Here is a 17,025-nt window from a genome sequence, read left to right as displayed (position 1 = left end):
TAGACTCAACATTGTGAAAATGTCAGTTCTACCCAAAGTGATCTACAATACAATGCAATCCTGACCCAAATTCCAATGGCATTTTTTAATGAGCTGGAGAAACAAATCACCAACTTCATATGGAAAGGGAAGAGGCCCCAAATGAGTAAAGCATTACTCAAGAAGAACAAAGTGAGAGGCCTCACACTACTTAGAACCTGTTGTACCAGTATAACAACAGATACATAACCAGTGGAATAGAATTGAGAATCCAGACATAAATTCATCCACCTATTAGCAGCTGATATTTGACAAAGGCCCAAAGTCTGTTAATTGGGAAAAAGACAGTCTCTTTAACAAATGGTGTTGGCATAACTGGATATCCATCTGCAAAAAACTGAAACAAGACCCATACCGCACACCATGCACAAAAACTAACTCAAAATGGATCAAAGACTTAAATATAAAATCAAAAACGATAAAGATCATGGAAGAAAAAATAGGGACAATGCTAGGAGCCCTAATACATGGCATAAACAGAATATGAACCATAAGTAACAATGCAGAAGCACCAGAAGAGAGACCAGATAAATGGGAGCTCCTAAAATTCAAACACTTATGCTCATCAAAAGACTTCACCAAAAGAGTAAAAAGACAACCTACAGACTGGTCAAAAATTTTTGGCTCCAACAAATCCAGCCAGTGCCTAATCTCTAAAATCTACAAGATGCTGCAAAATCTCAACAACAAAAAGACAAATAACCCAATTAAAAAATTTTCAAAGGACAAGGACTAGAAGGCAGAAAGGGACAGGAAAGCTGGTGATAGGGAACCCAAGGTTGAATAAGGACAGTGTTGACATGTAGTGGGGTTGTTAACCATTGTCATAGGGCAATATGTATAGTAACTGTTTAATGAGAAACTATTTTGTCCTGTAAACCTTCATCTAAAGCAAGAATAACAGCACAACTGGAAGAGCGTAGTCGATATTACTGAACTGTGCATGTAGAAATTTTTGAAATGGTGTATCTTCAGCTATGTGTATCTTCACCAAAAAAAAAAAGGTCAAGAAGGGGGAGGGTTGACATGTTGTGAGGTTGTTAACCAATGTCATAAAACAATATGTGTACTGCTGTTTAATGAGAAACTATTTGTTCTATAAACCTTCACCTGTAGTACAATAAAAAAAAAATTGTCAAAGGTTATGAATAGGCACTTCGCCAAAGAACATATTCTAGCAGCTAACAGGCACATGAAGAAATGCTTACGATCATTAGCCATTAGAGAAATGCAGATGAAAACTACAATGAGATATCATCTCACCCCGACAAGGCTAGCATTAATCCAAAAAACACAAAATAATAAATGCTGGAGAGGTTGTGGAGAGACTGGAACACTTACACACTGTCGATGGGAATGTAAAATGGTACAACCACTTTGGAAATCGATTTGATGCTTCCTTAAAAAGCTAGAAATAGAAGTACCAATATGATCCAGCTATCCCACTCCTTGGAATATATCCTAGAGAAATAAGAGCCATCACACGAATAGATACATGCACACCCTTGTTCATTGCAGCACTGTTCACAATAGCGAAAAGATGGAAACAACCTAGGTGCCCATCAACAGATGAATGGATAACAAATTATGGTATATCCACAGAATGGAATACTACCCAGTGATAAAGAACAATGGTGAAGCCGTGAAACATCTTATAGCATGGAGGAATCTGGAGGGCATTATGCTGAGTGAATTTAGTCAGTCACAGAAGGACAAATATTGTAGAAGACCACTATTCTAAGAACTCAAGAAAAGGTTTAAACACAAAAGAAAACATTCTTTGATGGTTACGAGGGTAGGGAGGGAGGGTGAGGGTTATTTACTAACTAGATAGTAGATAAGAATTATCTTAGGTGAAGGGAAGGACAGCACTCACTACAGGGGAAGTCAGCAAAACTGGACTAAACCAAAGCGAAGAATTTTCCTGAATACAGTCAAACACTTTGAGGGACAGAGTAGCAGGGGTAGGGGTCTGGGGACCATGCTTTCAGGGGACATCTAGGTCAACTGGCATAACAAAGCTTATTGAGAAAATGTTCTGCATCCTACTTTGGTGAGTGGTGTCTGGGGTCTTAAAAGCTTGCAAGTGGCTATCTAAGATGCATTAGTTGGTCCCAACTACCTGGAGTAAAGGAGAATGAAGAACACCAAAGACACAAGGAAAGTAGTAGCCCAAGAGACAGAAAAGTCCACATAAACCAGAAACTTCATCAGCCTGAGACCAGAAGAACTAGATGGTGCCTGGCTATCACCAATGACCACCCTGACAGGGAACACAACACAGTCCCGGATGGAGCAGGAGAAGGGTGGGGTGCAGAACTCAAATTCTAGAAAGAAGACCAGACTTAATGATCTGACTGAGACTGGAGGAACCCCAGAAAGCATGGCCCCTGGATTCTCTATCAGCCCAGAACTAAAACAATTTCTGAGGCCAACTCTTCAGATAGGGATTGGACTGGACTGTGAGACATAAAGTGATACCTGTGAGGAGTGTGCCTCTTAGCTCAAGTAGATACAAGAGACTAAATGGGCAGCTTCTGTACAGAGGGGGGATGGGAAGGCAGAGAGGGTTAGGAGCTAATTGAATGGACATGGGGAATCAGAGGTGGAAAGGAGGAGTGTGTTGTCACAGTATGGGGAGAGCAATTGGGTGACATAACAATGTATGTATAAATTTTTGTATAGGAGACTTGAAATGTAAACTTCATTTAAACTACAACAATAAAAAATAAAAAAAAGCCGACGACATGGCCTTGTTATTCAAAGTATGGAGTGCCAACCAGCAACATTGACATCACCTAGGATGTTGTTAAAAATACAGAACCTCTGTCCCCTTCCCACCCTACAAACCAGCATCCATATTTTAACAAAGTTCCCAAGTGATTGATATGCACATCAATTACTTTGTTTTAAAATTGCAGGTCCTTTTAAAGGGTCTCATGAAAACTGGTGCATCTCTTCCCATGAAAATGCACTTACATGCAAGAGTTGGTGTATAATTTCAGTGAGCGCAGATTCCTTGGACTTCTATAAGGACTACCATTCACAGAAACAGAGGGCATGGCTGAGGGATTCCCCCAAAGCCATGGTCCCATGATGTTGACTCAGGCTGCTGCTTAGTTGTCATATTGAACCTGTCTTCACCCTCAGCCAAGATCCTTGCACATTTAACGGGCATAGCTCTGGGGCTTGGCACTTGCCACTCCCTCTGATTCCTTTCGTCCATGCAGCTCATCTTCAGCAGGACTTGCAGTCGTTGTCCTGGCTTGGCAACTTGGTCTTTCATGTTCTTCCTTCTCAATATCAGGACAGGGGATGTCAGGTGCTTTGGGATGACCGTGCAGTGATAGCAGCCAGCTGAAGGGTGCCCACACCCAGGTTCTTCCCCACTCAGGTAGGCTCGTAGGGAACCGGTCTTCCAGTGTTTCAGCCATAGGTGCATCTAGACCAGAGGCCCTGCTGGAAGCGCCTCTGCATGTTCTGTTCTTGGCTTTGCTGCCTTCCAAGCCCTGATGTGCCTAAGGGAAACACACAGCAGCCTACAGCAAACCTTTATGAAATCTGTTCATTCACTGATTGATTTGTTTGTCCACCAAGCACGCGCTCACTGACCTTGAAGAGTTCTTGCTTTGGTAGGGAAGCAAATATATGCAGATGGTTACAGTGATGAATGTGATGTGATGAATGTCAAAGGTATGAATAAAATGCTGGGCACTACTTTTCCAAGAAGAGTGAGGCAGAACTTCAAAGAGAAAAGACTTTTTAGCTAAGTTCTAAGGGATAAATATGAGACTGCCTGCAACAAGGACTATAGGACTGATAATCTTGAGAAACTGCAGAGCTGGGAAGGTCCAGGTGAGGAAGTCTGGGTATCAGAAGTGCTTGCACAGTTCTGAGTACTTTACATATATTAACTATGTAATCTCTTAACGATCGTTCTTATTTTGTGGAGGAGGAAATAGATGCACAGGATGGCTAAGAAACTTGTCTATGGTGCATAGCTAGTAAGAAGTGGAGCTGGGTTTCAAACCTCCCACCAGGCCCCTGCACTGGCTGCCTCCAGAAGTACCACCCCTTGGCTAAGAGACTGGAACACGAAGTGCAGCCCTGACCAGGATTCTAGAGGCAGGCCCAGGAGGTGGCTGGCACTGTCTTCTCCTCCCCTATTGGCTCCACTGTCTTTCCAACCATTCTAACTTCATTAGTGGACAATATCCACCCTCCATCACTCTGAGTCTGTGTAAAACTTTGGGCCTCTGAATTATAGGGTAAAGAAAGATGACTATTTCTCTGAGTTGTCTACGGGCTCCATTATCTTCACACTTTATGGGGATTGGCCTCAGGCCATTTGCTCAGGTGGTCTCCCTCAGTCTTGGAGGGCCTGCCCTTCAGGTGCAGAAGAGAGAGCCCTGGTCCTGGCGAAGGTCTTTGGACAAGGCTAACAGGCTCCCTGCACCTCATGACCCCCTGCCCCGTGTGTGAAATCTGTACTGCAGGAGTCCTGGGAAGCAAGTGAGAAACAAAAGGCTGCTCTTTGGTATTATTGTCACATCCCCCTCTGCCTCGTCCCCTCTGTGCCCACAGAGGACAGCTGGCAGCCTGTCAGGCAGAGGACCTGTCTCTCCCTCTTCCATTTCCTTCTCTCAGTGTGGCTGATAACTCATGAAGAACATGGGTTCCCTCTGTCAGATGGGCAGTGTCTACATCTTCTGTTTTCACACACTAGCAATTCCTCTGCCGCACTTTCTCTCCCTGCACACACTCCCAGATGCAGGCGCACATTGCCCTGTCTGCTTCTTTTCCACAGTTAAAACTGAGCCTCTCTCTGTTCACTGGGACACTGGTTGCTGGGACACTTTCCTCCTCCTGCTCCCAACTGTGTCACAGAAGTCTCCTGAGCCGTAGTTATTGTAGGCTTGGAGGTAATGTTTCCACCTTCCTCTGTTTGTGCATGGGAAAATACATCTATGATGTTAAAATTGACAGGACTTGCCCAAGGCATCTGGCCCGCTGTGGCCCTGACTGTTTCTGTCAGTTCTTGACCGAGAGGCCAGCCTAACCACACTGTCGGAATATGCCTGCAGGCCTGGCTTATTTGTAAGTTGCTTTCACTGTTCTCTCTGGAACACATTATGGTTAGGAGACATTTCTTTATTCTCTTTTTCCAACAAACAGATATATGTGTCTACTTAGCCCGTGCAATCTTTGCCTCCTTACCTCTGGCCTACCCCTTTGTCAAATAGAATATTTTGGGTGTGAGTTTTTAGCAGGCCTGTTTTCCATCCCACTTTTGTGGCATTTATTACTGAGCTCTCCTCAGAAAGCCCCATTGTAAGAGGTAGGGAGAATGCTAGATTTCACCTGTAGTGCAGAGCTGGCCAGCTCCGTTTCTTTCTGAGTGGACTCTTGGAATGTGTCCACGAGATAAGCTGAGAGAGAGGCAATTTGCGAGGTGTGCTGTCTCCTTGTCTCACTCCTATTTCCCTTTAAAATTTTTTGGCTGCCCTCAATGTCAGCATGTGTTTCCATTTATCCTGTAGTCCTCAGGAGCTAAATGTGGCTCTTGTCCTTCTGAAGTGCTCCTATTAGGATGCCTGTTCTCGACTTTCAGCATGCGCTGATCAAACGTGGGGCCCCAAAACCAGGACAAGGACTTCTGTGCAGAGGGGGTGGTTTAGCACCAAAGTTAAGGACGGTACACATTTTGGCAAAATGACAAGAGGAAAAGAAGTAGATAAAGTATCGTTTTGCATTTTCTTATTATAAAAGCAAAGGATATGTGTGGCTTATTAAAAAAAAAGGGGGGGGAACCCAAAAAGGAATAAAATGTAAAATAAAAGCCTCCTTGCCCCTCCCCCAACCATGAGGAAACGTTAAGAGTTTCAAGTGTATCCTTCCAGAAATATTTCACTCATTTATATATATATATATATATATATATACACACACACGAATATATATGCCTGTCTTTTTGGTACTTTTAAAAAATTCAGATCAGATCATAGTAGAAAACTGTTCTGTGCCTTGCCTTTCTCGCTTAATTTTCCTTGGAGATCTTTCTGTATTTAAAGATACAGCTCAGCCTTCTGTTGTAAATGGTTGCAAAGTATGTAACAATGAATTTGGTTGATTCCAGTTTTTCTCTATTTGGTTGTTTCCAATCATTACTCTTGCTGCATTACCGTTCTTTTTCTCATATCTTTCTTTTTTTCTTGTTTGAATATATCTGTCTGGTAAGTGCCTAGTAGGGTGGAAACAGCTAGTTCAGAGAGCATGTGCGTTTTAAATTCTAACAAATATTGCCAAATGACTTTCCCAAGAAAGGGTACTGATTTATCCCTCTACCTCTAAAGCAGTGCATCATACACCTTCCAGACTTTCATTTCCTAATTTGCACATCTTTATTTTGTATGAGGCTGATCATCTTTTCATATATTTATTGGCCATTCGTGTTTCTTCTTCTACCTATCCTGCCTATTTTCTTTGGGGATGTTTGCTTTTTTTTCTTATTGATTTTCACAACTCTTGTACTTTGCTACACATTACAAATTTTTTTTCCTAATATGTCATTTGTATTTTGACTTTCATTTGTGACTTTTTTTGCCGTGTAGAAGTTTACATTTAAATGTATCCAGATTTATCACTTTTTCCCCTTTTTGATTTCCAGGTTTTGTCTTGCTTAGAAAGGTTTTCTCCACTTCAAAATTATAGTCAAATAATTTAAAATTTTATTTTGTTATTGGACAGCTTAGAAGCCAAATACGACACTGTCAAGGCAGAGTGGCAGATTGAAAACTGTGCTGAGACTCGAGAGTTTTAATGTACTCAATCCACTGGGACCACTTATCAGGAAAGCTTTCCCGTATTAACCTGTATTAGGATGGATATTTTTAAACTTAATTGTTTTCTTTGCTTCAAATTAGAGGAGTCCTTTAGCTGTAACTTCCATAAAAGTACATTCAATTCATTAAATATGTATTAAGTTCCTACAGTGGGTAACACCTTGCTAGACTGTATGCTTCATAGGATTGAAAAAAAATGAGTAAGAAATATTCTCAAACCTCATTGAGTACATACAGTAGAAGAAGGCATATGACCACAAAAACCAGAAATCAAGGCAGAATGTAATAACTGTCATAAGAGTATTACTAAATGCCATATGGGTTTAGAAAAAGTAGAGATTATATATGATTGTAGGGATCAGGGAAGAGTTCTTTCTTAAAGTGACATTTGAGATGGACCCTGATGAATTGGTTGGATTGTAATGGGTGGTGATTATGGAGAAGAAAAAGCCTAAGAAATGTTCATCTATAATGGAAACGTGTGTATTTGTCTTGGGAACAATTAGTGCTCCACTCTGCTGGCATATGATGAATACAGAGGGGAGCAATGGGCAGAGAGGCCAGTGCAGGGGCTGGGGCCATCTTGGGAAAAACCTCGAAAGACTGCTCTCTATTTGGCAAGCAATGGGAACCATTAAACATTCTGGAGCAACAATAGATGGAATAGATTGGAAGAGTGAAATATTTGAAGGCAGAAAGGCTAATCATTAACTGCAGTTTTCTATGGGTGAAGAAATGGAATGCTTAACTTGGGGTAGCGATTGAAATGGGGAAGAATAGAACTGAATGATATTCTCAATGTATAATCTATGGCTGAATAAAGGGGTGAAGGGAAAGAAAAATGTTAAAAATTACCATGATTTCTGGTCCTCATTCAAGTCATTCTCTTACTATGGCATGTGTTGAGTGTCTATTGTTTCAGCAGTGTGCTAGACACTGGGAATAGAGCAATGGGCACAACAGACAGGGGTCCTTGCTCTCAAGGGACATATTTCTAATGGGGCGAGACACTCTGAACAAGCCAGGATGATTGCAAGAGTAAAAAATCCATGAATAGAAATAGAGAAATTAAGAGGAGGAGCTGATTTGATGGGGATCCCTGATGACTTTGATTTTATGTCCCAAAATTGAGTTTTCAATACTTGCTCCAGATAATTATCTAATTATTTCTGGTGGTATTCTCTTTCCTTTCTCACCCTGGTGTACTACTGAGTGGTGTGGAAAAATGAAACAAAACAAAACCCCAAAAAATCTTTGTTCCTTTGAGTTTTGAATAGGCTGCAAAATTGAAAAGGATTGTTAAAACCCATAACTAATTGGCTTACCCACAAGAGGAGAGAGAAGCTAGGAAATCTTATTTTGAATATATCCCTGACTTCTGCCTTTGTTTCCTCCTTTGTGCAATAGAGGTGTGTCTTAAAACAGGAGCCGTGGTGGTGCAGTGGTTAAAGTGCTTGGCTGCTAACCAAAAGGTCAGTGGTTGGAACCCACCAGCCACTCAGGGGGAGTAAGATGTGACAATCTGCTTCTGTAAAGATTTACAGCCTTGGAAACCATATAGGGCAGCTCTGCTCTGTCCTGAAGGGTTGCTATGAGTCAGAATCGACTCAGCAGCAGTGGGTTTTGGTTTGGGTCCCAGAAAATAATTTTATTTTATTCTCACTTGGAGGTCTCCCATGGGGTTATAGGCAGATGTCAGCTCACCTGGGCTGAAACACCCAAGATAGCTCTCTCAAATGGTTGGCAGTTGATAGTAGTCAGCTAGGAGCTCAGCTGGAACTGTTGATCACAGCGCCTACAAGTAGTCAGCACAGCGATCTCAGGATGGACAGACATCTTGTATGGCACCCCAGAGCAAGTGTCCCGAAAGAACCAAGTGGAAGCTACATGGCCTTTTCTGACCTAACTTGGAAGCTACATGGCATTACTCCCTTTCTGTGCTCCTGTTTATAAGAAAGTCGCTTAGGCCAGCCTGGATTCAAGAGGAGAGGACATACACTCCACTACTCGATTGTAGGAATGTCAAAGAATTTGAATATATGTTTCAAACCACCACAATGTAGTAATGCTATCTACCTCATAAGGTTGTTTTGAGGATTAAATGACATAATATTTGTAAAACTCTTATAACAGTACCTGATCAATAACAACAATGACGGTGGTAGTGGTAATAGTGATGACAGTAATGATGACATTGATGAGTAACTTCATTGTCCTCCTGCAAAATGTCTTTTGTTGTCATTGCCCAAGGTTGAATCTTGGGAAGAATGAACCGTTGGTCTCACTCAATCTATACTTCTTATGTAATAATACGAGAGTCATAGGATAATTACAGCCCACAATGGTCATATCTTAGTCACCATACATGCACATTTAAGACTGATTTTATTGCCTTTTGTTATTCAAGATTTGAGAAGTTATATATATATTTTTCTAATACTTCTCCTCTTTTATACATTGCATATTATTTTGTATGGTCCTCATTACAACCTATCCTCTGAGATAGACCAGAAAAAGCCAAATCTGTTTCCGTTGGGTTGATTCTGACTCATAGCGACCCTAGAGAACTACCCCATTGGGTTTCCAAGGCTGTAATCTTTTTATGGCAGCAGACCACCACATCTTTCTCCCATGGAACTGCTGGTGAGCTCGAACAGCCTACCTTTTGGTTAGCAGCCGAGCACTTAACCACTGTGCCACCAGTGTTCCTCTGAGATAGACACAAGATGTATTACAAATGAAGAAATTCAAATTGAGATAGGAAAATCACTTTCCAAAGGCCACCAAAATTTTCTGGTAGATGCCAAACTTCAATCCATGTCTTCTGATTTTGGTTGAATCATCTGTGTTCAGCCACAATTAATTGCAACACGACTCCAACTGGCTTAAACAATAGTAAGATGGATAACTAGTTTGTTGATCAAGCTGCTCAGCCTTATCATCCAAGTCCTAGATTCCTTTCATCTCTCTTTTCTGCCATTTTCCATCCATAATGCGTCAGCTTTGTCTGCAGGCTGGCTCCATTAGAATCACAAGAAAGATGCAATGGTTTCCTTGTTCATTTCTATTGGGAGAGAGTAAAAACTACTCCCCATCTACCACCACCCAAGCATGGACCAAAAGACATAGTTTGACTGAGTTCAGATCAGCTGTCTTGGGTTACGTGCCAGTCCCTGGACTAAAGACCTGGCCAGACTAATGCCATAGGTTGATCGACTTAATCTAATCGCAATCTACCTGAGAATCTAGGGGTAACCAACCAATATGTCCCAAGGAGGGAGGGTTGGTTACCTGAATACAATGTGGGTTTTATTAGGAAGAACAGAGAGAGGAAGGGAAGCTAGCTAGGCAACAAACAGGGTCCACTCTGACTCCTAGTCCAACGCTCTTTCTTATACCTTAGTTCCTCTTGTCCTATCATCAGATGTCATTTTGGGAAAAAGACTGAAATGTCCATTGCTCAGTGAAGAATTGCATTGATTTTTCTTTCTTGGAAAATAGAAGAAAAAGGAATACAATTTAAATATTTCTAGAGCATTTTTTTTAAATTGTAGATTAAGTTATTGTTGCCCAGGGAATGAAAAATTTCAGACACATGAGGAATCTTTGTGCTTCAGCAGTTTGCAGGTGAAAGTTTAGTACCATTCGAATTCACATATTGGTGTGATATTTTACTCCACCATGGTTCCATAAAAAGATCTAGTTATCTTCCAAGTTTCCAAAGAAAGAGATAAAATACTAATGCCCTTTAAAGAACAATATTAATAAGTCAGGAAAGAGAGCTTGGTGATGAGAGCTGAAACTACAGGATCTGTGTGAGAACTCAGTATTTCCATTGCTTAAATAGATAGAAGTTTGCCTACAAACCTCCTGCCTACCCTCTCTTTCGCCACCACTCCCCATATAAAACATATACATACCTCAACCCCGTGATGATTCAAGTCACAGTCAGATGACCTCAGAGAGCTCATTTACTTCAAACCAGCATGTTAGATCTAACATCAGAAAAGCACTGCCATGGGGAGGATATAAAATAGGTGACCTGGATCCTGAGCATCCCCCAGCCCTCCCAGCTCCCCAAGGGATAGGTAATTACAACTGAGGAAGACTATATTTCTTCAAGTACAGAAATACAGATTATCCCATTATACTTTAGATGGTACCCCACACTCCCACCACCTGAACTCGTTAGGAGAGTGTCATGGTTTGAATTATGTCCCCCCAAAAATGTGTGTATCAATTTGGCTAGGCCATGATTCCTGGTACTGTGTGATTTTCCTGTATGTTGTAAACCTGCCTCTATGATGTTAATGAGGGAGGATGGGTGGCAGTTGTGTTAGTAAGGCAGGACCTGATCTACGAGACTGGATTGTGTCCTGAGGCAATCTCTTGAGATATAAAAGACAGAAGGGAGTGGTGAGACAGCGGACCTCATACCATCAAGAAAGCAGTGCCAGGAGCAGAGTGTGTCCTTTGGACCGGGGTCCCTGCGCCGAGAAGCTCCTAGTTCGGGGGAACTTTGATGAGAAGCCGACAGAGAGAAAGACTTCCCCTGGAGGTGAAGCCCTGAATTTGGACTTTTAGCCTACTTTGACTGTGAGGAAATAAACTTCTCTTCATTAAAACCATCCACTTGTGGTATTTCTGTTATGGCAGCACTAGATGACTAAGACAGAGAGGCACAACTTAGAGCCTTTTCATCCCCTTCGCCAAAGGATAGCCAGCCCAAACAGTTAATATTCCTAAGGAAATATGAACTCATATTTCGTTGGTGAATCTCAATACTCTACTCAAGATATTTTCCCCAAACACTGAAGTTAAAGCTAGAAGCTGTTTCATTCATTACTGGCTGTGAAAACATCACCAAAGATCCCACATAGCTCAAGGAGCTGTGACTCATTTGTGAAAGGGATTTATTACTAATGACCTCACTACTCTCCTGTGCATGAAGAGCAAAGCATCTGAAGAATTTGAAATCAACCACTATGCTCTTTAGCATAAACAGATGTAATAAGTAGATATTTTTAAAAGCTAAAGCTTGATGAAATTGTTACATGGGTCATAATGAAACACTGCAAGTTTACTTTACAATTTACTTACAATTCAGCATGAATTCCTAAAATTAACTTCCAAGCTTTGACAGATACATTTCTGGACTAACCCCACTTTCACTCAAAGGCTATACATACCATATTTCTCAAATAGCAAATAGGCACCATGTTACAGTATCCAAATCATTGTACTGTAGAAAATTGTTTACAGAAGTAACTTTTTCTTCCTTAGGAAAGTTGTGAGAGCTGGGATGCTGGCTCTTTGCCCTATATTCAGCCCCTTACACACCACAGAATCCAGAGAGATGTTGACAGATCTGTTAAATTAAAAATAAAATAGCTGAGAAACCCCGAGACAACTGGAGGTGATTGGTCCCCATGTGGCGAAGAAACAGACAATAAAGCAGAGGAGAGTTTTGCAGGCATCCCCTTTTCTCCTCCCACATTGCCTGGGAAGGCCAGTGCCCGACCCTTTGGTTCTGAGAAACAAACACCTGCCAGCCAGTGTAAGCCTTGAGGTCAGGAGTATAAATCTAACAGCAGAGGAGCACTGCCATGAGGAAAACATAAAATAGGTGGCCTGGATCTTGAGCATCCCCCAGCCCTCACCGCTCCCTGGGGGATAAAAATACCAAACCTGTTGCCATCGAGTCGATTCCGACTCATAGTGACCCTATAGGACAGAGTAGAACTGCCCCATAGAGTTTCGAAGGAGTGGCTGGTGGATTCGGACTGCCAACTTTTGGTTAGCAGCTGAGCTCTTAACCACTGCGCCACCAGGGCTCCCCCGAGGGATAGGTAATTACAACTGAGGAAGACTAAAGAATCACTGGCCAAAATAGTTAATATTCTTAAGGAAATACGAACTCATAAGGAAAATATTTTTCTTTTGATGAACATAAGTTCTTAATTTTAATGAAGTATAATTTATCATCTGTTTTATTTATTAGTACATTTTGTACCCTGTTTAAAAGATTTTTGCCTACCACGAAATCATAAAAATATTATCCTATGCTTTTTTTAGACGTTTTATTTATGTTTTATGCTTTATTTTTTATGTTTTACCTTTTACTGTCCATCACTGTCCTGTTTTACCTTTCCCTGCCCTTTACTTTCACTGCCCTTTGATCTGCAGTCTACCTGAAATTGATGTTGATATGGTGTGAGTCAGTAATCACAATTTGTTTTCTTTCTCCTATAGTGATATCTGATTGACATAGTACAATATGTTGAAAAAATTGCCCTTTCCCCACTACATTTTTTTCCTCTAATAATGCTTTTATGGTATATTTTTCCCATCCTTTTACTTGCAGTTCATTTGTATCCTTATATTTAATGTATGTCTCTTATAAGTAACATATATTTGAGTTTTGACTTTTTATTTCAGTGTAAAAAACATTCACCTTTTAATTTCAGGGTTTATCTAGTTATATTTAATGTAATTACTGATATGTTTGGATATACATCTTCCTATCTTACTATTTGTCCCATCTGTGCCGTGTTCATTCTTGTCTCCTTTATTGCTTTCAGTAAAGCAATGCTTAAACAATGAAGTACTTATAATTTTTTAAATTTCTTACTTTCCCCCATGTCAGTATTTTTGGTTATACATATTTTTAACTTCCAGGTTAAAACTCATAGACGATTTAATATGAATCCTTGACTTTTTAAATGACTTTGTAAATGACCACTTTTACAATTTACTAGACAATGCAAAGATCTGAGAATATTGTAATTGATGCTTTTTAATTCTATGTATCTTTTAGACCCCAAAAGAAATTATTTTGTTGTTTTGTACAATCAATATTACTTAGATTTACCTACATAGTTACTCTTTCCATTGCTCTTCATTCCTTTATGAATGCCTGTGCTTGCATCTGGGATCATTTCCTTTACTGTGGATGTGCTGCCATGAATTCTCTCAGGTCTTATTTATCTGAAAAATGTCTTTATTTTACTTTTATTTTTGAAGAAAATTCAATATGATTATATAATTCTAGATTGGAAGTTATTTCCTTTCAATATTTGTAAAATGTCATTTTATTGTCTCCTCTCTTCCACAATTTCTGTTGCCCATATTGTTGCTCCTTTGGAAGTTAATGCAGTTTTTCTTTCTGGCTGCTTTTAAAATTTTGTTCTGTCTTTGGTGTTTATCAGTTTTACTATAATGTGCTTACATGGGTTTTTTTTTCTCTGACTTTTCTTTTTTGGGAATTATAAAAAAAAACCCAAAAAAACCCAATGCCATCAAGTTGATTCCGACTCATTATGACTGTAGAGCATCCTAAATGTGTATTTGATGTCCCTTGTTAGTATTTAAAAATTCTTGGCTAATAACTCATTTAATATTACTTTTTCCTTATTTTTTATCTTTCCTTCTGTATCCATCATTTATAGACATGGGCTTTAAAATAACTATGATTGATATGTCCAAGAAAGTAAAAGCCGTGATGGAGAATTTCAGCAGAGAACTGGAATATATAAAAGAGAATCAAATATAAATGCTGGAACTGAAAAATAAAGTAGCTGACATATAGAACTCAATAGATGGATTGAACAGCAGATTATACATAGTAGAAGAAAGGATTATTAAATGAAAAATAGGCGTGTAGAAAATATCCAGCCTTAAACTGAACGGATGGATTTAAAAAAATATAAATTTTCATTTAAAATCCCAGATTCTTGGCTTTCCCTGAAAAATCAGAACTTTTGTCAACCTGAGACCATATTCTTCATAGCTTTAGTTGGTCTGAGCTAAGGAAGTGCTCCCTGTGGAGGGATGACTAGCCAGAGTCTACTCCTCTCTGTTGTCTTCTACCATGAGGCTGGATATCAGCTGTTATGATTTAGATCAACTCTGTTCTGCTTCATTCATTTATATTACCTGCATTTGAGCTCATGAGCCATGTTGATAGATTCTATCCATAGAATGGAGAACAAGATAGACAGAAGCCTTCTCTCAGAGAAAAAAACAATAATTACATAAGATAATAATAATTATTATTGTGATAAATACTCTGAAGGAAAAATACAGGGTGCTGAGAAACCTGTTATAAATTTCTAGCTGGGAGTCAGGGAAGGTTCCTCCCAAGGAAAGGATACTTAAGCTGAGATCTGAAGATAATAGAATTCAGACAGATAAAGGCTTAGGAGTGTGTGGAGGTCAGGGAGGGCGATAGGGTCACAGAGGAGGAATGTTTAGGCTGAGAAAACAGCACGTGTAAAGTTGGAGAGAGTTGGGCATGTTTGGGGACTCAAAGAAAGCCCCCTCAGCTGGAGCACAGACATGGGGAGGGGGAGTTATATGGGAACCACTGAGTCTGGAGAAGTGTACAGGATCTTGGGTGGTCCTGCAGACCAGGTTGTTAAGAAGGATCAAACACTTACTTCACTGTTACTTGATGGTACACAAATTTGTCCCCTCTGACTCTTCTGGCTGAAATAATTCATCACCATATGAAATTAAGTTGTTAATTATGAAATTGTTTGTAACATTTAACAAAGTATTGACTTGGTATGATGAAACATCAGTGAATTAATTTCTGTGCATTTGTTTTCCCTCTCTTTGTCTTAGCTGCAAGAACCCACTGCTTGAAAAAGTGTGGGAAGCTGACTTGGAAGCTTGTCGGCTCTTTATTCAGAACATGCAGCTGAAAGAGGCCAGGGGCAGCTTGAGTGTAGAAGATGAGAAGCTGATGGGTGACTTGGAGGGCACTGCCTTTACTGCTGCCATGGCCGTCCCCTCCAGACCTCTCTCAGAAGATGGGAGGAGGAAGACCCCTTTGCAGGCCGATGACGAGTGGAAGTCCCAGCAGAGCCCCTCTCTTCACTGTGCTGGCAGCGAACAGAAAGAGGTGCCTGTCCTTTTCTCACAGCCTCAATAGGCAGCCTCTCCTGTGGGGGCTGCTTTGGGACCAGGCTCCAAGTGGGAGCAGTACATATTGAATGGATGTCTGACTTAACCATAGAACTTTTAAATGTTTTAGTAACTTTTAAATATGGTTACAAAATAATGTAGAATTTTTTTTGAAAAAATTTTGACATATTTGGTTCTAATTGTTATTCTCACTTAATGGCTTATTGTTGTTAGATGCTGTCAAGTTGGTTTCGACTCATAGTGACTCTATAGGATGGAGTAGAACTGTCCCATAGGGTTTCCAAGGAGTGACTGGTGGATTTGAAGTGCTTACCTTTTGGTTAGCAGCCGAACTCTTAACCACTACACCACCTGGGCTCCAACTTAATGGCTAGAGTTGGAGTATATAATCTAATATATAATTAATATAAATAGCACACATTACATATCACATATAATATACTTGTATATAACATACATTATATAGCATATATAATATTAACTGTATATTTAGAATCTATATATTGCAATAGCAATATGTAATTATATATTAGAATACATATTCTGTTTATATATCTCACTGTTGTTTTTTATTCTCAAAGTTTTTTTAAAATCTTTTTCTGTACAAAAATTTATACATACATTGTTATGTGACTCTAATTGTTCTCCCCATACTGTGACAGCGTACTCCTCCTTTCCACCCCTGACTCCCCATGTTCATTTAACCAGCTCCTAACCCTCTCTGCCTTCCCATCCCACCTCTGGACAGAAGCTGCCCGTTTAGTCTCTTGTATCTACTTGAGCTAAGAGGCACTCTCCTCACGAGTATCACTTTATGTCCCACAGTCCAGTCCAATCCCTGTCTGAAGAGTTGGCCTTGGAAATTGTTTTAATTCTGGCCTGGTAGAGAATCCAGGTGCAATGATTTCCACAGTACCTCCAGTCTCAGTCAGACCATTAAATCTGGTCTTCCTCCTAGAATTTGAGTTCTGTACCCCACCTTTCTCCTGCTCCATCCAGGACTCTCTGTTGTGTTCCCTGTCTGGGCAGTCATTGATGGTAGCCCGGCACCATCTAGTTCTTCTGGTCTCAGGCTGATGAAGTCTCTGGTTTATGTGGCCTTTTCTGTCTCTTGGGCTACTACTTTCCTTGTGTCTTTGATGTTCTTCATTCTCCTTTACTCCAGGTGGTTGGGACCAGTTGATGCATCTTAGATGGCCACTTGCAAGCTTTTAAG

The 17,025-nt window shown here is 40.3% G+C and overlaps 1 protein-coding gene across 1 annotated transcript in view; it reads left to right on the top strand.

The window, feature by feature from the left end:
- The window catches only part of DISC1 (DISC1 scaffold protein), a 551,192-nt gene that overhangs the window by 367,496 nt on the left and 166,671 nt on the right, over positions 1-17,025 (top strand). Inside the window, 2 exon segments of the mRNA XM_023728155.1 lie at positions 15,507-15,789; positions 15,792-15,917. Of these exon segments, the coding sequence (XP_023583923.1) occupies positions 15,507-15,789; positions 15,792-15,917 (409 nt within the window).

The sequence above is a fragment of the Trichechus manatus genome, unplaced genomic scaffold (assembly GCF_000243295.1).
Source record: "Trichechus manatus latirostris isolate Lorelei unplaced genomic scaffold, TriManLat1.0 scaffold00021, whole genome shotgun sequence".
Classification (NCBI taxonomy): Eukaryota; Metazoa; Chordata; class Mammalia; order Sirenia; family Trichechidae; genus Trichechus; species Trichechus manatus.
This window is presented reverse-complemented; position numbering and strand designations above follow the sequence as displayed.